Here is a 26,192-nt window from a genome sequence, read left to right as displayed (position 1 = left end):
GTAAACAAATGTGAGAACTGTTTTTTTTAATTTAAAAAAAACGTGCCGGCAAAAAAAAATTATTTTTTAAAATTAAGAAAAAACACATATTTGGTTCAATTTTTAGGTAGAGAAAACGGGATACGAGACGCGTGCAGTTGTCTTTTTCACAAAAAATTACTAGTTGAACGTAGTTATGCAAAAAAAATTACAATTTTGAAAAAAAAGATAGTAGTGTTATCGGGTGCAGTAAGGTCAATTTTATATTCTGATAAAAGCTGCGAGACCACTTTCATACAAAAAAACTATAATAATCACCTTCTGAAAATTGTGTCCATGACAAAAATAACATTTCTCAATTTGCGGAAAAAACCCTCAGCACTAAAAAATCTTGCGGTACTTTAAAAATCATATAAACTGGTCAAATACATAATAAAATTCTCATTTGTGATTATTAAAAAAACGAATGAAATCATTGTTTATCATTAATTTGTCAAAGCCAAAAACTTTCAAACTTATATGTTCTGTGGATTTGATTATTCATTATTTTCACGACGGTGCTTTCATCTCAGTTTCGCTTTTCTATGGCTGGCTGCTTTCTGCATTACTACGTCCAATTCATCAAACCCCTCGCCGAGCGCATATCCTCTTAAGATTTCAGTTATGAACAAACTTTGTGTAAGGTAAAAGAACTACCTGCGGGGATGTTAATCAGCATTTCTTATTAGAGACATATGTAATGAAAATGGACTTGTTTTGTAGGTATTTGCATAACAGAACGGTGATCCAGTGTTCAAAGCCACCTCCGGCTTCACCCTCGTCCGGAGTTACCATTCCTCAATGAGTTATATCTGTACCTCAGAGGCAGACGGATGCAAATCCAGAATTTGATGAAGTGACATTTCGATTTTCGTGTCCAGTTTATGATCATGTCCATTGGTTTTGAAGAAATGTAAGTCTAATAATGCAAGTATCAATGTATTGAGATACTGAGAATTCAAATTAATGCTATAAATGACGAATACCAGCCCAACCCGGAATTAAATTTTAAAAATGTTTTTGTGTACAATATTAAAAAAATGGAATAGGATGAAATATCTCAAAAACGCACGTAAAAATAAATAAAAAATGTTAAAAATAGTATTAATTTTAAAATCGTAAATAATGACGTCACTCCTTATATCTACTTGTAGTATTTCCGGTTTCCGCTTTAAAGCCCCCGCACCTTGTAAGGAACGTTTTGACCATAGAAAAAAAGAGTATTATTTTCATTATACTCTTTTTTCAAGAGTATAATTTTCAGTATACTCTTTTTTTCAACCAGAGATTATGTCAACTTTCTAGGTTTTTCTAAATAGAAACGTTCGTAAAAACAACCATAACATAGAAATGAGCAAATTACGATCAACTAAATGAAGTAATCAAAGCAATAATCCATAGATTCTTGTCAGTTTTGTTATTGGCTGGAGAAATACAACTTACCGCGGTCAGTGAAAGTAAGAACGCCAACCGTTTCATGACGTCACAACTGAAAAATGACACACTGATTACAGTCATTTGGCGCGGTACTTGATAAATGTAACTTTAAAAAATCATATCTTTGTAAATAACACACAAAAAAAAATTTTTTTTTTGCTTCGTTAAATAGTACGCTAATAGAAAAAAAAAATTAGAAAACAGTGGAATTCCTCATTATTAGAAGTCACTTAGAGAAAGTAGATTCTTTAGGCTCTCGTTGAACATTTGACGTTTGGATTTGCATCCGTCTGCCTCTGAGGTACAGATATATTTCCATAAAGATGTTTCTTATTACGGTTATTCGTATTTTAAGTAACTATATAAATAACGTTTGTTTGTAAATGTTGGCACAATTAGACTGTTGCGAGCTTTCAAAACAATGGGTTGGCATTAAGTGGTGCCTCTTTGTTGCTGGGGAGGTGCAGGGGAGGCATAAGAACATTAGGAACAATTCTCACCTGATGAATGCGATCCTCGCGGGGTTGTGGGAAGAGTCAGGTGCCACGGTTCTATAGAACAGCGGAAACTCACTTCTGTCACTCAGCGCTGGAGACGTGGAACCGAAAGACACCTGTTTCAATGACAAAAAATATTTTTATAAAAATATGTTATAAATAACCCAATCTATTAATTGAAACCAAGTTTTTTTGTTAGAATACAATGCGTTGCGAGAAATACAGTCAAAAAAGCAACGCGTGACAACACAACAATAAAACACAACAACGAAAACCGTACCGCGAGCGTGGCAGTGATTTTGAATCACCAACATACAAAGAAACGTTTAAAGTGACCAGTGCAAACGATAACGGTGTTTTTCTGGACCAGTGCCAAAGGGAGGAAGTCGTAAGTCCTTACTCCTTTCATTAATTCCAGGATTGACACTTAAACTATAACGTCAATTAGTTTACCTAAAATCAAACGTTCCCTGTTTTTTTCGAACGCGCGTATCACGAGAGGGCAAGCCTTGTTTACAGTTCCGAGGTCGAAGGTATCGAGCATCCAACATTTTGCGCGGTATTGTCGATAATCCTGAGATTATGATGAGCATTGGTTTGTATGTGGTATAGGCAACACTAACGAAATGTTCATTTTGTTTCTTCGACAATCTGACAGGTGGAAAAATAATTCAATTTTTAAGTAATGCATTTGTTACATTCATTTGCTAATTACACATGAAATGGGATTGCATCCTGTTTCTTTAAGATCCTTTCTTTAGCAGTATTTCTACACTTTAAAAAGACACAATACGGCATAATTGAATTCAAATCAGGAGTTGCGTACTGAGCGACGTCTACAAAAAAACTAATGGGTCAAAACGTTAACCTACTCATTTATGAGTAGTTTAGTCGCCTTCTGTTTGATGCGCGTGTGCGGTTTCTGGACTATTCTTAATTTTATGCCAGCGCCCTTTAAAGTACCGAAACTGATATCAATAATGAAAATAAATAGATTAAAATGGGCCAGGCTAGATCAAAATTACTCAATAGGTTCAATTTTATTTTCAAAATATCATTTTAGTTCAAATGATGTATTTATAAAATCAAAATTTAGTTATTTTGCAGGTGATTTTTAGTGATGCGTGTTGGTTAGAAGCAGTAACAGAGAGCCACTAATTTGTCAAAATATTACCAAAGAAATTGTATTGAGACACGTGTGGTAAAAGCTATTAAATAAGCACTTGCGACGATGATATGTTTGTACATTTTGAGCAATTTACATAGGACATTATTTTTCGTAAGAAAAAACAATGAACAGTATGTTCATACACCAGGGTGGGGCACCTCACCTCCGTGCAATAATTTTTTTTTTTTTTTGAAAACTTCAAGTACAAAGAATGAGTACTTTGTCGGACTTATTGCTAAAAGTAATTACCTCCAGCTAACTTTCTTGTTAGCCATAATAAGTTTATGGCTAACAAGAATACGTCCTTGCTTCCTTGACCTCGAGACTCTTTAGATCTGAATCCAGCAGAGAACGTATGAAGTGTCTTAAACTCATTTTGAAATTTAAGAAGAATTTCTTAAAAAAAGAAATTTTGTCGGAAAATGAGGAAATGAAAACTTTTCAGAAAGGTGCGATTTGCGTATACCAAAAAAATTGAGGAAGTTATTTCTACCAAAGGTGGAAACTTAAATATTGTTGATAAATACATGACAACATTATTGAAAGATAATAGAAATGAAGTGTTTATTTGAAAAAAATTCAAGTGTGTCATTTATTAAAATTTCTGAGAAATTCCAGCTTTAATTGAGAAACTGGAAAAAATTCCGTTTGGCCATAATTTGCCATTATGAAATTCAGTACATACATGACAACTATACTCTGATAGATTTTTATTTATAAATGCACGTAATCGATTAAGAGAAACTAGAATTGATTATAATATATTATCACAATATATTATTGAGAAAAGTTACTCTCGATATCTTTTATTTTTATTTTTATTAATAATATTTTAGGATATTTGCTTATTGTTTGGAGAACTCCTACACCAGCTGAAAATGATAGAAGAAAAATAACTTTGATTATTCGACGTGTATTTATTACATAATGAATGATATAACACAGAATCAATAATGGAGCACGAGAGAGACAACGAAAACTGCGAACTACTGCCCGAATCAAACTGATCTACTTTATGTATGAACTAGACTGTACTGAATAACTGATCTACTACTGATGGCACCTAAAGGTGCGACTGCTTCTATCGTGTTCACTTTACTTCCGAGTGGGAAATTGAGGTCACCTTCTTATTCCCTTACTGTCAGTTATTTAATATCCGCGCTGGGTAATCAGTATCTTAGATGTTTTGATTGTGTTATTTTTTACATACAGGAAATGCATGATTCATCTTCTGCACTGCGTTTAAGACGATAATAAAAAAAACAATTTATATCATTTCGGCGTTTGAATTTTAACAAAAAGGTTTCTAACTTTTTACTAAGCTCTTTATTGTACCATTTTTAATACAATTTACAAGTTTTAAGCAAATATATTAGTTTCATACTTCGGCACCCATACACACGCACCCTCTCCTCATTCATTCCCACACGCACATGTATCCTCTCCCTCATTCATTCACGCATACACACATTCACATACACATGAATACAAACGTCACACAAATACAATTACTAAACTTCTTTTCTTATATATTATGTGTCATTATATTTACAGTGGATTTTTTTAATTGGCTTTAGTATTGTTAAGATTTTTCTAACTATTTTGTTTATGTAATAGCTGTGAAAATCCCAAATAAAATAAAATAATAAAATAAATAATTGGCCAGACGACAGTGGGCATTGCTTTCCAATGGACTCCTAAAACAATATGTGTTTATGAGATTAGTTTTATCATTATTATAAACTATTTCGAAGTTTGACATACTTTGGGAAAACTGTAAAATAAAAAATTCCGTTTTAATTTTTTGTACTAATAACTAAGCGCATGAAGAATTCATCAAGGTTGGAAAACCAAAACACACACGAAAAAAAACAGCGTAACAGGGAAAGCCAGGTGTGGAATGTAGAAAGCGTAATATATCACGTTTTTTACACCAAACGAGGAGTAAAAATACAAGAAAAATGTAGCAGTTATAAGAATATCGGTTTATTTTCGTTATTCGTTTAAATTGTCAACAAGGTTTTTATAATAATATTTTTATCCCATTGTAAGAAATTTCTTTCTGCTTGACAGATATTTTGAGTTGTCTTTTTATTTCGACTAGCATGTACCTACACACAATCTAGACAGGTGGAAGAATTGAAGCAATATGGATCTTTAAACATAAGCGAATTGGTGAATGTTACACAGTGTGTAAAGTGGCCACTTAATCCAGCCAATGACATGTCATAAGTCCTGTAAATTATTCCTTATTTAAGGTATTCCGTCTCTGTTGTAATATGGTTAAAATTTGATGAGAAGTTGATGAGACATAACAGTTCTGGGCAATCCCATTTAGAATTTACAATTTGGAATAAATTTAGTAGGTCTATAATTTTTCTTCTGTCGTTCAGTTTTAACAAAGTTAGTCTATGTGTAATAAGAATTAGTTATGCTTAATTAATTTATAAGAAATCTTAATAATCAATTCATAATTGTACATTATCTGATGTAAATTAAAACATTATAATTTGGAATACAAAAGTAAATATTTTTTTTGTGAAGAAAGAAAGGCGTTGCTGATTTACCTCTACGTGGTACACCTGGGCAACGCATTTATTCGCAGAAATCAGCAAAACCGAGTATCAGGCGATGGTAAATAACCTAAAGTTTTAAAAAGATAGCGGTTTTGGAAGGAAAAACTATTTAAGGAGACTGAGAAGAGCCTCGAGAAACGAAATCTCCTCGATATTCTACCTGGTGTTGTCCGACCTAGAATGGGCGACTATAAACAGCGTCATACGACTTATTAAGGCGGCTGATAATTATCCTAGTAATGGAAAGCATACCAGTGCTTACTTGAAGCCAAATTGGAATGGTCTAGGGCGGGTTAATGTATATAAGTAGATACCTTCAGGCGGATTTGAATACTTGACGATACGGCTGAGGCACTGCGATGCGGAAGGCAACTGAAAGCCGCCGCAATATAAAATTCAAGAAACTTTATTATGGCTGATAAAAATGAAACCACGGTCTTCAGTCTCCGACAGAACTTAAATGGTCAGGGAGTGATAAGAACCTCCAGTTCAGTCAGGAAAATAGCGACGTGAAATGTCCGAAGTTTATATTAGACAGGCAAAATAGCACAATACAAGATTTTTAACAAAACAAAATTTGAAGAAGAGACTAAACATTTAGATATTAAAAATTAGCAAACACAGATGGCCAGGGATAGAACAACAAACAGCAAAGAATAATGAGTTTATGTACTACTCGGATAATAAATAAAAAAACTCAACAAATCGGTAAAAAAATATATACCTCTAACTAAAAGGCTGTAATCAACATTTATATTTTTTCACCCAAAAAAGTCAATGAATTTTTTTTATATAGAACCAGTAGTCTGATGAGTCGGAGATCTTTTTTCAAGTAATTCATGGGATAATTTTCTAGAAATGTGAAGAAAATATCGGTTGAATACAATTTGGATCCAGAAATGGCTCTCTGCCACATTCAAATGTTGGTTGAAAAATGTCGTGATATGAATATAAATATCTTTGCTCGTTTAATTTTCTAGAAATGTGAAGAAAATATCGGTTGAATACAATATGGATCCAGAAATGGCTCTCTGCCACATTCAAATGTTGGTTGAAAAATGTCGTGATATGAATATAAATATCTTTGCTCGTTTAATTGACGTTAAGGAGGCATTCGACATAGTACGGTATGATAAATATATGTAAAAATTAAAAGGAAAATGCATGGACACAAGGATATGCAAATAATTGATAATTTTTGTTGAAATCTAAAAGCTGCAGTGAAAGTTGGAGCTAAAATGACAAAAGACATTCGCTGTGGATTCCGGAAAGGATGTAAACTCTCTTCTAACATCTTCAAACAAATTTTAATTACAAATAATAGAAACGAAATTGTATTGAAACTCATATTTTAAAATTTGTATCGTAATAAGGTATGCTTAAACAGAAAAATCATTGTGAGAAAATATAACGTTTTATATCGAATTTAATTCAACTTTACACAACCAATGTATTGGAAAATTCTTTGATGAAGTATTTGAAAAATATTTCAATAAAGATAAAAAACCGTTTGGAGAAGGGAATAAAGAAGTTCAGGTGTCCAGGCATTTCACATTGATATAGTTCATGATAGGCAAAGGTGATTATTTTTTTACATGTTATGTACCTAACATTCGTAATTCGATCTGCATTTGATTATCCATATTTCCAAAAAAAATTCACACGCTGATTTTAGTAGTAGGTACCTACTTCAGTATCTGTTGGTCTGCAAAGATTTTAACATTCTCAAAGTATTCTTGATTTCACTACTTTATTTTTTCAAACAGACAAAAAGCATTCTTCTGGTGTAAATAGTTTTTGTAATACATGAAAATCTGGGATTTATTTCTCCTATATGGAAGATATTTTCAGATACTGAAATAATACGATTAAATTTAATTCGCATTAAGACCTTGATTGGGTTTAGGATAGTTTCTATTATTATCAGTGAATAAAGAGGTGACCCTTACTAATTTATTATGCACCTCAAATTTTGATTCTGTCCCGTTTTCGAGAAGGTACGAATGAATCAATAACCGCAAAATATTCTAGTTCAATAAATTGAGTGTTGAAAAACTTCAAATTTTATAAAACAAGAACATTAAGAATGTAAGTCGCGCCATCCAGTTTTATGGTTATGAATTTTAAACAGAAATACCGTAAAAATACTTTAATTTGAGCTAACTGAAGACCATAATGTACGGAATAAAAGATCAGGAGAATATAACGGAAAGCAATCTTAAGATGATAAAAGTTCTAATGCGATTTCGCATTACTATGGAAGCGAATATAATTTTAATGTAAAAATACTTTCAGGCTGTAGGATATGTCAACATTTCAAATGACAAGGAAATTCCCTCTCTTCATCAATCAATCCTTTTCCATAATCTTAGATATTTTGAACAACGTCAGAAAATATTTTAAAGGAAGTTTCTTATAATACAATGCCGAATATTTTACCTAAGTAAACTTAATTGTTTTAAGGACATAAAAACCTTTAAAAAAATACTATTTCTCTTTTCTGTGGAAAACCAGTTATATGATAAAACAACATTGAATATAGTAATTAACTCCTAGAAAAGTAAAATTAGTAATTTGTCCAATGAAAATAATAATAAGCTGTATACTAAAATGAGAAAGTTAATGAAAAATATAAAATACAAAGAAAATGTACATTCATAGCGTATTAAAAAAACAATATGGGTATAAACGATAATTAAAACACAACGGCTTAATAAAATTTGACAATCTCTCGTGGTGTAAAGGTAAAACAAATTGTCTAACGGATATAGGTTCTAGGTTTAATATTCTGTTGAGAACCAAGCAATAAAATATGTTTTTTTCTCAAGCTTAAGTGTTTTGAGCTGTTATTTATTACTGCAAACGGCCCCTTTGGCCTTTTATGGTGCAAAAATAACAAATACATTAAGAATAAAACTACTACTACTACTACCATCACGCCATTTCCCCGAAGAGGTAGGTAGAGAAGATGTACCGCAACACATCTCTATCCGGACATACATTCCTAGCTCCTTCCACATTCATACATCTTTTTGTCTACTTTTGACATCCCTTAACTTGAAATTTTGATTTATCTGATCAAGTTACGTCTTTTTTGGTCGTCCACGTCCTACGTTGCCATTTATTCTCACCATATATGTCTGCTTTAACATTATTTTGTCATCCATTCGTTTGACATGAAAAAACCATGTCAGCAACCCTCTCGTAATCTTATCAATTATACTTATCTCAGATTTGCACTCACGCCTGATTTCATCATTCGTAATCCTGTCATAAGTTGATTTCCCACACATTCGTCTAAGAGACCGCATTTCGATCGAATTTACTCTGCTTTTGTCCTTGCTTCGCTAGTTTCATGTTTCACTTCTATACATGAGTGTTGGGGACTAAAAACCCGTTGTGCACTGCCAGTCTAGTTTCGATCGACATATTTTTATTAGCAATTACTGTGCTTAGTGCGCAGTTTATTTTTTTTAACTCTTCCATGTCTTGAAAAAAAATAATTAAATAATATAAAAAGAAAAATACAACATAAGGAAAACATATACACGAAATCAGTATAATTCCTACAAAATCATTATATTAAATCCGGAGTTAGTGAAATACCTGGACGATGTTCCAGTAAGGTACGACCTTCGCCAAACTCTCCGTGACTTCGGAACAGGCGGACCCGAGAAGCATGACCATTCTGGTGGAGGGTTGTGTGTAAAGGGCGTGGAAAAACCGGTCCACTCCAACCCCTGGATCGCACTGAAACAAATTTTCAGGTATTTCAATCTCTACAATTTAGTTTACAAACAAATGGCCGGGCATGTGAATGGACGAGTGAGTGGGTGAGTGAGTAGTTGATGGGTGATATAGTGGATGAGTGATAAACTGAGTAAATCATTGCTTTAGTGAGTGTTGGAGCTGATAAGAGGTAGAGAGGGAGAGTTATAGTGTCAATGAAATAACGACTGAGTGAAATATGAGTGGGCGAAAATGTAGGTGAGTGAGTGTATGAGTGAAAGAGTGGGTAAACGATTGGGTGAGTGAGTAAGTAAGTGGTAGGATGGGGGTAAGTTAGGGTGTAAACTTGATGATGATAAAGAGCTTGCACCCTACGTAATAGCCCGGTACTTTACGGATTTGGGCATAGAGGGGGAGATTTAGCAAAACGTAAACTTTTGCCTTGCACGCAGTAGCCAGGTTCTTTATAGACCTGGGTTTGGAGGGCGAGAACTATTCACGGGGACCCGTCACTATAGATCTGTATAGGTTGCAGTGACGTCAGAAGATTGCATAGCACTGACCCCCACCTCTAAGAATAAGAATAAGATAATGTTAGAGTGTAAAACATATGAAATTAAACTCTATTGTTCTGTACCTTTTTCCTATATTAAATTTATAAGTATCACAAAATGTTGTAAAAACGATATTTGTCAATATGATATTAGATAGATAGTTTATAAAGGTTCAATATGTCTAGTTCAGTTTCTGACACAAAAAGTTTAGTTATGGCGAGGAAACCTAAAAGGTGTAAACTAATATTTATTAAGAATCAATAGAACAAGTCGAAAGCTTTAGATATTTAGGAATTAATATATCCAGCCATAATAATAAATCCGAAATCAAGTCAACAAATCCTCTCAAGTGTCAGAGCGTCTAAAAGAAATAAAATAGGTAAATAAAGACATGCAAATTAACAGCAAAGTAAGAATATATCAGAAATGTGTGAGACCAATTTTAACATATTCCGTCGAAACACGAACGGGCACCGCGAGACTGAAGAACCTGCTAAGAACGTCAGAGATGAGGGTCCTCAGATCGATTAATGGCAACACTGCGCGACCGGAAATGACTTTATACGAGAAAAGTGCAAAATCGAAGATATAGTGGGCTGAAGCAGATACCGTAGAAGATTCTGGAGAGACCGCATAAATAGAATGAGCAGCGATAGACTGGTGTACATAGCATTCAAAGAATTGCCTTCCGAACGGCGCGCGGCGCCCACCCGGAGGACCCCTTAAGCGAAGGAAGGACAGTTGGACCTTATCACGGGAGACAGTAGTTTACGAAGAACAGATCTACAAGAAGAAAAATAAGAATAAAATAGGTACTAAATTATTATCAAAACATTATTCAAAACAAATCTACATACAAAATTATAATTTTGATTAAAATTCCTACGAATTACAAACATAATACAAAAAAAAATATCTACATATTTTTTGTTTGTTCAAATGTACACAATGAAAGTTTTTTTATGTTAATTTAGAAATGATGTATCTTCGGAATTAAGTAACATAGATAAAATAAATGTTAGCGCTTTGTTTGGTTTTGACTTTGTTTTAAAAATGATGTTTTTTGAATAAAAAAAAGTACCCCCTTCGCAAATTTATTGTAAAAATGAATATTATGTATTACGAATATTAACATATTACAACAGAGATTGAGAACATGTAGCAGAAGGGAACATAGAAGTCTAGGCAATTACAGGGCTTATGACCTGTCATTGATTGGTTTAAGTGACCACTTTACGCACTGTGTTCCAAAAGTTGATGTTTGTGAAGAGGTGTAAAAACTGAAAAACATTTTAAGTAGTTGCCTTTTATGCGGGTGAAATAATTCAATCAGATGAACTTCACACACATCAATAAAGGTTTCAGCTCTTTAACTTCACAGGCACTAGACATGAACATCAAAAGAATAAAATTTTAATTTCTTCAAAAACTCGTAGCTTTCTTTTGTTATTTATTCTCTTTCTTGATTTTTGTCCTGCTGTCATACAATAAAGATTTTTCATATTTTTAGTATACCTACATATTCTACGAGTATCTGTTTGTGAATAATTAAGTATCGGATATTTTTTCTTATTATTGCTATTATTTAATTGGCGTACTGTAATACAACATTCCTGTGTTCGAGCAGATGAAGAATACAGTTTTGTGTGTAAAATAGAAACATAACCCTGGATGAGTGTTTTTAACTCAATGGTAAAAGTCATGAAAACGTAAATCGGGTGGGGATAAGTCCACCTTATAGTGTAGTGCTAGGTGCATTAGCATTCTATGCTTGAGGTCCTAGGTTTGATTCTTGACAGGGTGGACGTGAAATATTGATTTTACACTGCAATATTTTATTGTTCCTGAACTGGCATCCGAAGCTTTAGACCGATCACCCTTCACGTAACAGATTTAAAAAAAAGAAATATTACCGTTCTTGTAATTCACTCAAATATTAAAATTTTTGGTGGCCATTTTCAACGAGTTGTAAATAGTTCACTTTTAGAAAATGGAAATTAAGTTGGGGTGGAGTGGGGCTCGAACCTCGGACCTCTGATTCGTGAGTCCCCTTCCCACGGGACCACACCCTGGTTAAGGTGATCAAGATACGTTGCATTTGTTGTTCAAATGCAGTGCCTTATGCACCACTGGGCGCGAAAAAGGAAATTGTGATGATGGGGAGTAAGGTATAATGTCGAATTTCAACGTAAACGAACTATATTATATTGAATTCTGAAGAAAGCAGGTACCTGATTCAGAATTCAAGATTTAAAACAAATCCAATTTTTTTTACCTGCAGACAATTCACTTATGCTTAGTATGTAGAAACTTTGAAGACAATTGTCAATACAAGGAAAGCCACGGAGACGAAACTTTACAGCTCAACACTACATTCAACTGTTTCTAACGTTTTCAAAATGGGGTGGCGAAATAATATATGTACCTTCAGCGGATAAAATCACGTAAATTATTCAAATACACTTCAGATTCTCGGTACCAAAAGGACGGTAATGGTCTAGATTTTTGCCGATATCCGAATAAACATGTTTCCTTCAGTGTATCAGTACCTTGGTAGGTACCATACTAGCGTCGGATCGGGCCGTATCCTCACACACACGCACACAACGCAACTAAAACGTTTGATCGCTGGTGAGACTGTCCAATGGTTGGCCGATTGCTTTAATTTTTCTTTCTGAAATTAATTTATCAAATATTTTTGTGAACCATATATTATACTAGCTGACCCGACATACGTTGTCCTGCCCGAACGTCAGCTTGCCTTGGAAAAATACTTTTCATTGATAAGTAGGTAACTAGATACTTGTTTGTGATTACATTCCAAAACTAAAAGTTGTCAATATTAAAAAAATGTTGAATTTAAGTAGGTACTTGTTTATGGTTGAATTCAAAAACATAAAATAAATATTTTTTCAAATATGGCATTCTTTTTGCAAACGTCAAGCTCCGGTCGTCTCACCAACAAAGGGGTGTACTTATGCAGGAATACGATTTTTTTTAATGTATTGAAATTAATATTATTTTAGTATTACCAAAAATCTCCTCGAATGCAACCCTGGTAGATCGATGAAAAAAACATTTATGCTCCTAACTTCTTTTTTACATATTCGATTGAAGATTTTAATATCTACGAACACGCACAACGCAAAGATCTATATTTCTCTGAAAACCGCACGTAAATCGGTTAAGCCGTTTAGGAGGAGTACGGTGACATCACACGTACAGAGGAATTATATATATAAATATTATTATCTTATATATACTTACTGTTAACTAATTTTTATCAACAATTATTTTGCTTGAATTCTTTACAAGTTATTTACAATTTGCTTTTTAATTCTGACATTTTTCTTATATCCATATTGATCTTTTTCTCTTTTTTACGACGCAAAGTTTCACCCTTTATTTTGCATTGCAGCATTCTTTTTTGTTTCTATATGTACACAAAAAAAGTGTTGTTTGTTTTTACAATTATTACTTACTATGTTTGTTTTACCTGTATATTTTTTGTAAATGCCCCTTGGGTGTATTGTTAAATTAAAAAAAAAATAATAATAATAAATACTTCAGCTTATACATTTTTCTCGATGTTCACAAATGAGCACTTTTAAGATTTTTATAGTCTCTCTAATTCATGGTTTGATCGAAGTTTTTATAATTAACGCCATCACTAAAGACAGTCATGTAGCGGTGAATGACGTCATTCAAACGTTGTCTGTCAAAACTAGATAGCGTAGGTTTCCTAGGAAGTGTTGATCGCGAGCACGAGCCCAAGAGCGCGAGCGGTGCCATCATTTGCAGAACGGCCGTCAGGTGGTAATGTTTTACTTGTTTTCGTGTCTAAAAATAAGTACAAAGATAGATAACACTATAAAAAATCATAAACAAATTATTGATTTTTTAAGAAAATATTTAAAAAAATGAAAATTTGTATTAAACCTAGAAATACACACTCGATAGCATAATTTTTAAAATATATCATTCTCCAACAATGTTTAAGTATGCCCAAATGCTTGCAGACTGGCTGAATTCCTCCCTGGGGAGTTATTCATATTTAAATTTATTTCAACGCTTGGACATACTCAAACATTGTTGAATTAACTACCTGGTAAAAGAAGAAGTATAGAAATTAGAAAATTGTTTTCAGGCGTTGCATATTAGGTAATTTGGTTCAGCCGGATGAATGTCACGCACATAATGAAAGTTTCAGCTCCTTTACTTCACAAAAGTCAACATATGGAATAGTTGAGGAAATGTGGATGTTTAAACATATGGGTAGAATAGTGAATGTTACACAGTGTGTAAAGTGGCCACTTTAACCAGCCAATGACAGGTCAGAAGCCCTGTAAATGCCCAGACTTCCATATTCCCTTGTCAACAATGTTTTCCCTCTCTGTTAAAATAAATTTAAATATGAACAACTCCCTAGGAAGGAAATCCAGCCAGTCTGCAAGCATTTGGACATACTCAAACATTGTTGAATTAACTGCCTGGTAAAAGAAGAAGTATAAAAATTGAAAAATTGTTTTCAGGCGTTGCCTAGTAGGTGATTTGGTTCAGCCGGATAAATCTCACCCACATAATAAAGGTTTCAGCTCCTTTACTTCACAAAAGTCAACAGAGAGTTGAGGAAATGTGAATGTTTAAACACAATGGTAGAATAGTGAATGTTACACAGGGTGTAAAGTGGCCACATAAACCAGCCAATGACAGGTCAGAAGCCCTGTAAATGCCCAGACTTCCATATTACCTACTCAACAATGTTTTCCCTCTCTGTTGAAATAAATGTACATATTATTCTCTTTCAAATGATAGTTTTCGATTTACGGATGACCGCTCATCTTTCAAATAAACCTACTTAAAATGCTTGTTTTTTCTAGATTTTTATTTTCCGCCGCAGCACGTCTAAGTTTTATAAAAATAAGTTAATAAAATAAGGTGGTCCCATAGATAACGGCACCGCTCTCTTCAAGTTGACATCTCTTTTGCTCAATCACAGATGTTTATCGACGTAATTAAAAAGTCCTTAAACAACTTGACCGATCACGATGGAATATGATTAATTTCATGATAAAACATGTCACTTGGCCAAACGCCACGTAGCAGCGATGTAGTGCATGGTAAATTGTGCACAAACAATACAAAACAAATATTTTTTACTTTTCTTACATTTTTGGTGTATTTTCTATGTTTAATTAAAATGATAATTTATTCGTGCACGTCAAGAATATACGTCGCGAAACGTAAATATTTTGAATTATGATATTTAAAATTAGGTGTTGCTATAATAAATTCAAGATTTTGAAATAAATTTAGGTTTATTTTTATTAACTCTATTTTTTTCCTTCTACTAGATTTTCAATTCCTCCACCTTTATAATAGTACATATTTGAAAAGGTCCGTTATATCACATCTTTTAAAAATAAACAGAATAAAATTGAACGTCGGGCATACAATAACTCTTTTTAAACCCATAGTTACACTTGTTTGAATGCAGGATGAAAGTTTTCCATTAGGAAAGTATTAGTGTTTACTGCTGGCATTCCTTGAACATGGAACAATACTCCACACAATAACGGATATAAAATACTTGAGTTGTACCAGATAAATAGCTTTGTACTCTGCATTCGGAGTTTTGTTTCAATGTTTCTGTTGCAAAACAACTGTAGAGTCATCATATTATGATAGTGTATGTTAACTACATCTGCATAATCAGCAAGTAATTGAACACACACCTACATACAAATAAATACTCGTAATCAAGACACGTGTTTTCTGAGAAAAGTGTCATGGTTGCTTGAATTGCAAAGGGGTAAATATTATTATTATTATTTAACACTTTATATACAACTAACATAAAAGGGAGGGCATATTGCCTTAGGGTAATTTCTTCCTACCTACCCAAACCGTTCAGTTTGATAAAATTACAAGTACATGGGCATATTCTAAGGAATTAACGGTAATCTCATAAGTGTTATACAAAATTAACAACAAAAATGATCTAAAAAAATATTTTTTTTAATGAACACCATACTATGAAGATAGGAGAGGAGATGGGAAGGAAAGAAGAAGGAGAAAAAAACAACTCAAATATTTAGATAGTGACATTTCAATCTTGATTTTAATGTAAATAAAGAAGGAGCATCTCTTACATGAGTGGGTAAATTATTCCACGATCGAGCAGCCACTGCTGTGAAAGAGGAGACAAGAAAATTAGAGCCGTAAAAAGGTATTAAAAAGGTTCTCTCGTTACAAGAACAAAGAGATAGTCCATGTTGTGATAGAGGTTGGAAGAACTCTCTCAGATTAACAGGGGAAGTAGAATTATTTAAAAGATTGTGAAGAAGATACATAATGTGAACGTTTTTTATATTCCTGATACTGAGCCAATGTACAAGTAGTTGCGTGCGATATTCGGTTATGTGTTTGAATTTGCGAAGATTAAAGATATAACGTATACAAACATTCTGCAATCGTTCCAACTTATCAAGCAATTCAGAGTTAGCATCTGGGTAACACACATCTGCAGAATCAAGTGGAAGTAGAAGAAGTAAGCTCTGGACTAATGTTTGCCTGACATTAATTGGCAAGAAATTCTGCAACCTTTTAAGTGAGTGCAAACTGCTATAAAGTTTACAACTATTCCTTTTTTGAAATAGAGCAATCTCTTAATCTGTCTTAATTGGAGAAACGTAGAACTGAGATGGACCTTATATGCATTTTCAAAATCTTAATGCTATAAGTGATGACCCACTATGTTGCAATCGATTTCTTTTCGTGTTCCAAACTATGTCACCAGAAGTCAAAATCTGCTATTTATGAATTCTTCTAAGATCAACTTTTGTTTTTATGTCCAAATGCCAGAATGTGTAAATTTGACGATTTGTTACACAATTTGGAAGTCTTTCTGATAGATCTTACGGCTTTTCGTAGATTTCTTCGACACTAAAACAGTGTGGGATGAAGATGGATTGGCATGATTTAGCTCGGAGTCTTACATGTTTATGAATTTATCGTTCACCATTATTTTATTGCTCTTGTTTGTCTTTGCCTCATAATTTTATGTTATTTTTGTTTAATTTCTTGTATACATGTTATGTAACTTTTGTAATTGGCCTAAATTGTTTATATAATAACAATGTTTTGAGTTTGTCTAAATTTTTGTACTGGAGGACTGGATTCAACCCTCTAGGGGGCTGTTAATATTAACAGATAACAACAGAGATGAATAAACTTTAGAGAACGGAATATGGAAGTCTAGACATCCACAGGACTTATGACTTGTCATTGGCTAGTTTCATCAAAAGAATATAGATATTCAAATATAGGCAGAATGGTGAATGTTTCACAGTGTGTAAAGTGGCCACTTAAACCAGCAAATGACACGTCATTAGCTCTGTTGATGCCTGGACTTCTATATTTCCTTCTCTAAATGTTCTTCGTCTCTGTTCTATTATGTTACTAAATAAGTCAGGTTTAGACATATGTGTTAAACAATTTAAGGTGTCCCTTGAATAAGTGTCTACGTAATACATTGCAACAAAAAGTGGTTTTATTATTTCAAACGGGTCTATATAGATTGCACTCATTTCCATATTACTTATTTACATTTTTTTCCCCTTGTATAAAATATTTTTTGATAATAGCAAAAGTCAAGCCACAATTTGCTTCCAAAAATTGCCTACAGAATATTAAGGGTCTATATGTCTAGATTCTACAGATAGTTGTTCCAAAACAGCGGACGACGCGACCGTTATGTTTTCAAAAGCTGCTCTTAAAACTGTCAATAAACAGAGAAAACGGAAGATTAGTGTTATCGATTTGCAAGTTGATGAATAAAAACATAATGGAGAGGGCCTATGACCCCTTTTACTCTATAATCTGGGGTTTTGTTAGTAATGTTTGTTAGTAACTGCTTTATGTTAGTAAACGCGTCAAAAATAAACGTTTCCATAAAAATAATAAAGACATAAATTAAACCTAAAATAGTTTTTATTTAATTTATAAATAGTTTTTTACCTTTCCTGAAAATTTTGCATTTTGCATATGGAGCGTTATTTGAGGGACACCTTCAATTTATACATGAAATATATAAATCTAGAATGTAACTATTTCACTCATATTAGAATATGTTTTTATGTGGCCTTATTTCAAAATTGAATTTTTTAATTGCGAACGTGTAATTTTAGTACGCTTTCTTATGTATTGGTTGGCGTGATTGCCTACTATTCTTCAGGTCCTGGGTTCGATTCTTTGTAGGGTGGACGTGAAATATTGATTTTTAAAGACAACTTAAACTGCAATATTTCATTGTTACTGAACGGATACCTAAAGCGTAGGACAATCACCTCGCCTTAAATACGCGACATTTGGTTTACAAACGTAGTGCCGTATGAGTGCGGAAAAGGTAATGGTGAGTAATAATAATTTTAAAGTAGGAAGATTTATATTGCGCCATATTCCTGAATATCACTTCTAAGGCGCTGCGCTATACAATCCATCCATACTAATATTATAAATGCGAAAATGTTTTTGTTTGTTTGTGTTTTCTTCACGTTTCAACGGAGTGACTGACATATTTTTTTGCATAGGGATAGCTGGGGTGAGAAGTAAAATAGGATACTTATTTTTTATCCCGAATAAAAAAAATGAGCAACAGTATTTGAAAATGACTAGGCGGTAATGTAAGATGTCTAAAGGAATAAATTTAAAATTAATTCTGTTAATTTTTTTTGGTAGAAGGCCTTAATAGACGAAAAATATTTTTATTTAATTGACTTTATCTATGTTTATTTTGGTTTTAAAGTAGGAGTTTGGTTTTACAGAATAACGACACGACTTCGCCAAAGATAGAACTAGGTGGTGGTTCCGTGGCTGATGTTGCGGACTCACGGATCAGAGGCCCAAGGTTCAAACCCCGCTCTATTACAACTTGATTACCATTTTCTAATCATGAGTTATTTACAATTAGTTAAAAATGGCAGCAAAAAATTGAAATATTTAAGTAAATAATAAGAACGAAAATTTTTTTTTATTAAAAAAAAAGACCAACGGATGGTCGTATTTTTTCCATAGCGAGAGAAAAAAAAGTATTCAATTAGGAAAATTCTTATTGCGAAACGACAAAACTGATAAATTATCATTAAGATATAATATATAAAGATGACACTCCATACATATCCGAGCTAAAAAGTCATCCCCAAAGAAAAGAGAATGACCACCGTAGAGAGCAAGTGTCGCACGTCAAAATCACGTCGACTTTGGCAAGCAAAACACGGAGTACGGTAAAAAGCACCGACTGTTTACATTGGTCTACTGTAAGTTCTATTCAGTATGTCGCCCCTTTCCGCATCCGCGTCACATTTGTTTATCGTTTCACTATACTAAATATAACACAATTTACTGTATTGTGATTATTTTTATATAAATATAAAAAATACGTACATTATCCGTAAAACAGTTCATTATTAGTTTTGCCTTTTAGAAATTACCCCTAAGACCCAAAGCGAAGTCTCTTGTTTTCCAATGATTTTGTGAAAATACTCGCTAGTAATATTCCGAATAGCAGACAGAAAAGCCCACAACTGCTTCCATTTATAAGTAATTGAAATTGATATCTGTCAGTTTAATCGTTTGGCAATATATTATACAAGAATACAAAATCACACAACGTACACAGGGGGCTAACATCAATAACAATAAACGTCTCGATTGCCGTTGGATTCAAAAAGTATAAGAATAGCATTATCAATATGAAAAGGATAATCATAATTTAGAGCCTCCGGCAAAAACCCTTTGTTTGAAAGTCTGTGAAAAAGAATAAAGGTTATTATTTTAGTCCTTAGATTTTTACTACGAACAAAAAAACAGATAATGGTCAAGACATTTTAATAAAACTGAAGAACCCTTCTTTAATGAAGATAATACTATTTAACCAGAGAAAGATATTGACTAGTAAAACATTAACATTAATTAGATTTGTATTGGTTTGAGAATAGATTTAAATGTATATTATATTTACGAATGTGCAAACCAATTAAAATTTCTTGAATAGAATAATTGTCCTTTTCCCTCAATTTTCTCATTACTAGAAATAAGGATAGAATAAGGCTGTCATTTTAAAAAACAGATTCCCAAAATTGCATTATTTATAAATGTTTAAAAATGTATGAAAAGATTCCTGAATGTTTGAAGAATAAACAGAGTTTGAATGAATTTAAAATAAATGTCTTTACTGTAAAATGATGTAAATAAAAGTGTGTAACTAAAGTAAGTGTAAGTATTAATTTATATAATAATTAAAATACAAGCTAATTTAATAAATAAATATAAAAAAATACGTTTTTCCCTTTGAATTAGAGTTTGATATCAAACCATTCTAGTATGGACATGGGTAAAAGCGGCTCCTCATTGAGTCAAGTACAATTTGATGAAAATATAGATATTTTAATTTCCTAAAACTTTTTGAATAAATTATTATGATAGTACAATATTTGATATTTAGCCTCATAAATAAGTTGAGAGGCAATCTTTAGTTTAGGGTTAGAGATTAAATTCCCGAGTTAATCAATCCTAATTTCTATTTTTTTGAACAATAGATCGACGTTAGTAGAACTAAAAGGCAAAATAATGTTTATTAAGGCCTAAGTATTTGTTGAGGCACATTAGTTTTCAATAAACTAGTTTTTGTCATCTATAGAATCTAAAGCTCACCTAGTTTTGACAGTATTATTTTTATTCGTACGAACTGGATGAACTAATAAATTAAAGCGTATTTTGTTTACGTAAAAAAATGATGATCAAAGTAACACTCCAAATCTAATTAAGAAAACGGTTTAAAAAAAAACAGGTATGTGAAATATTTCTCCGTAACCTTGGTAGGAATTAAACCCAAGTGTAATGTGTGTAAAGTGTAAATGGCAAAATATTTAGTTAAGTACACAATTCGCAATTGATAATAAACGTTGCTTTATGATAATTTAAAACATGTAACAAAAAGAAAATATTTGATAAATCTCAAAGAATAATTCCGTTTTGTATTCATTTTATTAGGAATAAAAACAGATGTACATGTTATAATACTTAAATACAGAAAAAAGATAATATAATATAATAAGGCCTGCCATCCAATTAGATGGATTAATTTTATTTTAACTGTATAAAGAATCGATTTAAACAATATAAAAAATAAAATAATAAGTGACTAAAACCGTACTCGGCATAACAGACAAGAAAAAGAGAAATATCGGCAAAAGAAGGAGGTATTTGGAAAGTAAAATAAGAAAAGTGACAAGGGGTGGTAGAGGATGAATTAAGGAAAGTAGGAGTAGAAAGTTTCATTGTCACTGAGGAGTGAAAATCGAGTAATGTAGAACAAAAGAAAACAAAATGTCTATACCCTGTTATTCTGAATTAATTTTATTAGTTCCTTTCTGTACCTGATACCATCATCATCATCATTCCATGTTCACTCCCTTGTTGGAGCATATGGTGTCCATAAAGATTCTCCAGGCATCTCTATGGGATGCCAGCACCTAAACATCCTCCTTAGTCAGGTTAGCGTCCCGTAGTTCTGACATGAACTGACGACAAACAGTCGTCAGCGGACGTCCAGGACGTCGAGAACTCGATGCCTCGTAAAGTAGGCAAGCCTGGTTAAGGCTCTCGGAACTATATTTATTTTATTCTGGATTTTTACAGTTATTACATAACAATAAATAGAAATGTATTAACTAGAGCCAATTAAAAGATCCCACGTTTATCTAATAATACGTAATATATAAGGAGAGAATTCACATAATTGTATGAGTGCAACGTTTGTTATTTGTGTGTATGTGAAAGGGTGGAGGTGAGTGTGTGAGTGTGTAAGTAAAAATTAATAATTTTAAAACGTTTACTTAAAACGAAAATGGTAAAGAAGAGAGCTTAATAATAAGATTGATTATTAAAAACAATTTATTTATACTTACGTTCAAAACCATTAAAAAAAGAATCAATTTAAGTAATATTATGATGCTTTGGTTGTATTTATAAAAATATGGTAAATTTCAAATCATTATTCTGCAAAATTATTATATTTAGAAATACATTGGTACATATTGAATAAATAATGAACAATATGCAACGAGTCCCATATAACACGGTAAGTAACTACAAAAAGAAGTCAACAAAAAATATGGTAGGTATGACAATACGCGTACGTTGGTACAAAATGAATATACACATACATATTATTTTATGTACCGACAAATGCATAAAAATAATAACACATAAATTTGGAAAAAGTGGTTCGATTGATAAAAATCAAGTGTCACAAACAGTTGGCCCGCAGTAAGGAGTGTTAAATAAATCTAGAAATTCTCGTTAAATGTTCCGCAAATACGACGGATGGTAAAATATTACATTAGTTTTAAAATTGTTTGTTATGTTAAAATAAATTTGGATAAATGTTAGATAGGTATTGCAAAATATGTAGTTGAAAAGTTAAAAGTTAAATAAACGGATATTAATATTTTTTATTAAATAATACAAAGTACAAAACCAAAACTAAAACGAAAAGAAAAACAATAAATACATAGGCCGGAAAGAAAATCCACCAATAAAACTGATGCGTACAATGTTGGCATCATTGCAAAATTGGATTCAGTGAAATACGATTATGTAGTGCATTTAGCTATTTTCCTATATTTGTTAATAGAGAAATGTGTTGAAGAGCACGATTATAATAAATCTTCTATGAACAGCTTGGTGGGTAATAGCGTAACAAAAAGATTTAGTTAATTTTAGAAAAATCTATGATTATTAAATTAATGAACACCTTTCTTCAATTTAATCGAGAGTTTATCCTTAAGTTTGGCGATATTAGAAAAAAACAGTAGGAATTATAATATTTATAAAATATAATATAAAGAGATTTTTTTAAAGTCACTTTTTTTTTAATTCAATTCAATTCAATTTATTTATTTTAAATATAACATATACATTACAAAAATATATTCAATACGTACATATTATAAAAAAGGAAAAAAAATACACGAAAGAGACTCATGTCAAAGGAGTCGAAGAACTTGTTACACTGTACCCCATGGCCCAGATTTCAATGGGAAGTTAACAGAGGTATCTTGGTATAACAGACTGTCTATAAAAAAAAACGATATTTCTGTACGAAAATGAGTATATTTGCATAAAAATTTAAAGTATCTTCGTCAGTAACCTATAATTGAACATGTTTAGAAGAGAAAATTGTATGCATATTCTGCTTTTCACACAAAAAACTTAATTTCACTTTTTAGATTTAATTGAAAATAAATGTTAAATTCCTATTAATTGGGGGCCTGATCTGGGGCATATTATAACTAGCATAGGGGAACATTTTAACAAAGAATAGTACATTAAAACACATTGGGCAAAATATTTTCTTTTTAAAATACCTCTTGCGAATAAATTGGAAATGTCATTCAATCGGTTGACACGAGCCAGATCAAGATTTTCTATTTTTGCGCCTTTTCAAAGGTATTGAATTTTACATTCTTTATTTTCATCAGTATTACTCATCATCTGAGTGACAAAATGTTTGTCTTGTATTCTGAAAAATTTAGCTACGGCACAATCGCCTATAACCTTACAGTGTTACACTTTATCCCGTGACACTCTGCCCCAGAGTGGATTAAAATTATATAATTTCAATTTCTAGAAGTTAGATTGGAATAACCGTCAAGTTTGTTTAATTTATTGAAGGTCTTACATACCAGTTTAAATATGAAATACGTTTACTCACCAATGCTTGACTTTTCAAAAATAGCAACGAATGTACTTTTCTTTTTAAATCACTACTTCACAATAACAAAAACAATATTTTGTAATTACGGTAAATACTGTTATTAAATTAGCTCTGTATTGAAAAAAAAACTGTGTGAAAAATAAAGGAAATATTATTGTTGTTATAGTGTACCCCGCGCTGCACTGTTCCCTACCTGATTCTACTCGAATTTACATACGATTGCAAATACAGTGTTCGAGTATTGATATGGAAATAAATCGTTTAATCCATCTCCCTTCTGGTTGAATTTCTTCACTTTGAAATGTAAATACGCTCGATGAAAGTATTTTCTCTGAACTGCGCTCATAACCGCCCGCGCCTCAGCAGATAGTAGGATTCGTTTTATGGTAGAAATGCAAATTCTGAGTGAGAGACGGATCAAAGGAGTACACTTAGGGTGACAAACTGTCCTGTTTTTGAAAGGATATCCCTATTTTAATAATTAGAATAAGGAACCATACCTGGTCTTTCTCTCTGCACAAACACGTGAAATTGAAAGTGGAAAATCGAAGCTCCAAATTAGAGATGACTTTGGTATGACTTGTGCACATTTTAACAGGTTCATAATTCTGAATGAACAGACTCATAAGACTGCAAAGTCCTAAGAAAAGTACAAGATATTTTTTTTCATATAGATTTACTTCATTGTTCTATTATGACACGAGCATCTTTTAATTATAAAAAACTAATCGTAATTTGTAATTTCATTTGTTAATATGATGGGAATATTCATCAACTTTATATGGGTACCTGATTAAAAAAGCGCAAAATTTTATGAATATTTTGATTTACGAGAAATCAAAGATGGTCGGTGTGGTCGTGTCAAAATGCGACAGTGCGAATAGCAGCTTCTTTGCTTATTAGGGGGGAAAACATCATTTTTCATGGTGTAATGGCGGTCTGCAAATTAATTTTATTTACAGAAAATTAAAAAGTTTTTTGCAAAAGTATTTATCTGTTTCTTTAAAAACAATAAAAAAGTCGACATTTTAACATAAAAAATCACGCAAGTAAATCAAAAGTCTAGCAGAACTTTAAGGATACTGCCTTATTATATGATATTACCATTTTTGTTACCGAGTTTACGATGATTTTTTGTAATAAAATAATATGATATGATTTATTTTGGTTATTTGTATTAAGAAGCAAATTTTTATGTTTTTAAAAAATATTTAAACATTTTCATAAAAAATACGGTGTCCCGTATTTATACCCTGAATTGGCCGAGATCCTGTTATTGTAGATAATATGTCCTGTAAAATTAGCACATAGAATTGGTCACCCTAGGCATATTTAGTCAACACTTACTTCCTTGTATTGGAGTTGGTGGGGGATTAAAAAATCGATTAATTTTGATCCCATCTTGTAAAACGGGGTCAACTTGATGCAAAATTGAAATGAAAGAAAGCGGGAATTTTGTCAAAGAGTTTAAAAATAGGTTTCGCTGTTTTATGTGCATAATTAACATAACATTGAAGAATGTATTATTTACGAGTTAAATATAGTTTTTAAGAATTTTCGTTCCTAATTCAGATTTTTTAGATTATTGTTGCGTATGTCGTATGTGACGGTAAAAGCTATAGATAGATAACAAGTTAGGAAATCGTTTGAATTTACTTTTTTTCTTTAACTGCTTTTAAATGGAAAAATCACGTGATTTTCTTATTTTTTATCAGACTTCAGCCTTAAAGTCATGTACTTGCCTACCCTTTACATAAAAATATAGTTACTTTTACAAAAAATGCAATATTCTAATAAAAAAAAAATTTTTTTTAGGCGTTTCCTAATAGACTGATAGAATTTTGGCCATACCATAAAACCTGGAGAATTTTTCAGGCTTTAGTTGTTTGTTTGCTTCAGTAGTGAATTTCGTAAAGTAGTTTTTTTTTTTACACGGGAGTTGCCGTAGGTATTATTGATATTGCTTATAATGTACAGAATTTATATTTTACAAGTGAATTTCGTTAGGAAAAGAACGGAATTTAGGCTATAGATTATTAGAGGAACTTTTCCGCATTCTCTTTATGAAGAGGAAACCACAGAAAATACATTCAAGAGAAGCCGGACTACTGATAGTCATTAGAGTCATTTGACTTGAAGAAATGATGGCATTTTGTGTCCTGTTTTAATTTGTTGCCCTCATTACCTGTTCTACTGTAACCACGAAAGATACTACTTCTTGACCTCTCGACTTATTACACTACATTATCGTAAAATAGTTGTAAATACCTGTAAGGAAATTAAACGTATTATTTTTAATACGAGCTACAAAAACTGAAGATTTATGGAAAATCAAGCAAAGAGTAATTGTAAACGTTTTCTTTATTTATAATAAAATATAATTTTGCTGAACACACAGTATCATTGTTAATATGGGTACATAACGAAATAATC

At 32.1% G+C, this 26,192-nt stretch overlaps 1 protein-coding gene across 1 annotated transcript in view; it reads right to left on the bottom strand.

The window, feature by feature from the left end:
- Window positions 1-26,192, bottom strand: part of GABA-B-R3 (gamma-aminobutyric acid type B receptor subunit 3) — a gene marked incomplete at its 3' end in the record, with an annotated part of 47,843 nt that overhangs the window by 5,400 nt on the left and 16,251 nt on the right. Inside the window, exons 3-4 of the mRNA XM_088224369.1 lie at window positions 9,303-9,446; window positions 1,956-2,068 (exon numbers count right to left, since the gene is read on the bottom strand). Of these exons, the coding sequence (XP_088080495.1) occupies window positions 1,956-2,068; window positions 9,303-9,446 (257 nt within the window). The remainder of the gene's footprint in view (window positions 1-1,955; window positions 2,069-9,302; window positions 9,447-26,192) is intronic.

This window comes from Micrasema longulum, unplaced genomic scaffold, assembly GCF_059751315.1.
Source record: "Micrasema longulum isolate JH-2025_06_02 unplaced genomic scaffold, ASM5975131v1 h1tg000280l, whole genome shotgun sequence".
In the NCBI taxonomy this organism is placed as follows: Eukaryota; Metazoa; Arthropoda; class Insecta; order Trichoptera; family Brachycentridae; genus Micrasema; species Micrasema longulum.
The sequence above is the reverse complement of the archived record's forward strand: the minus strand, read 5'-3'. Positions and strand labels throughout refer to the sequence as shown.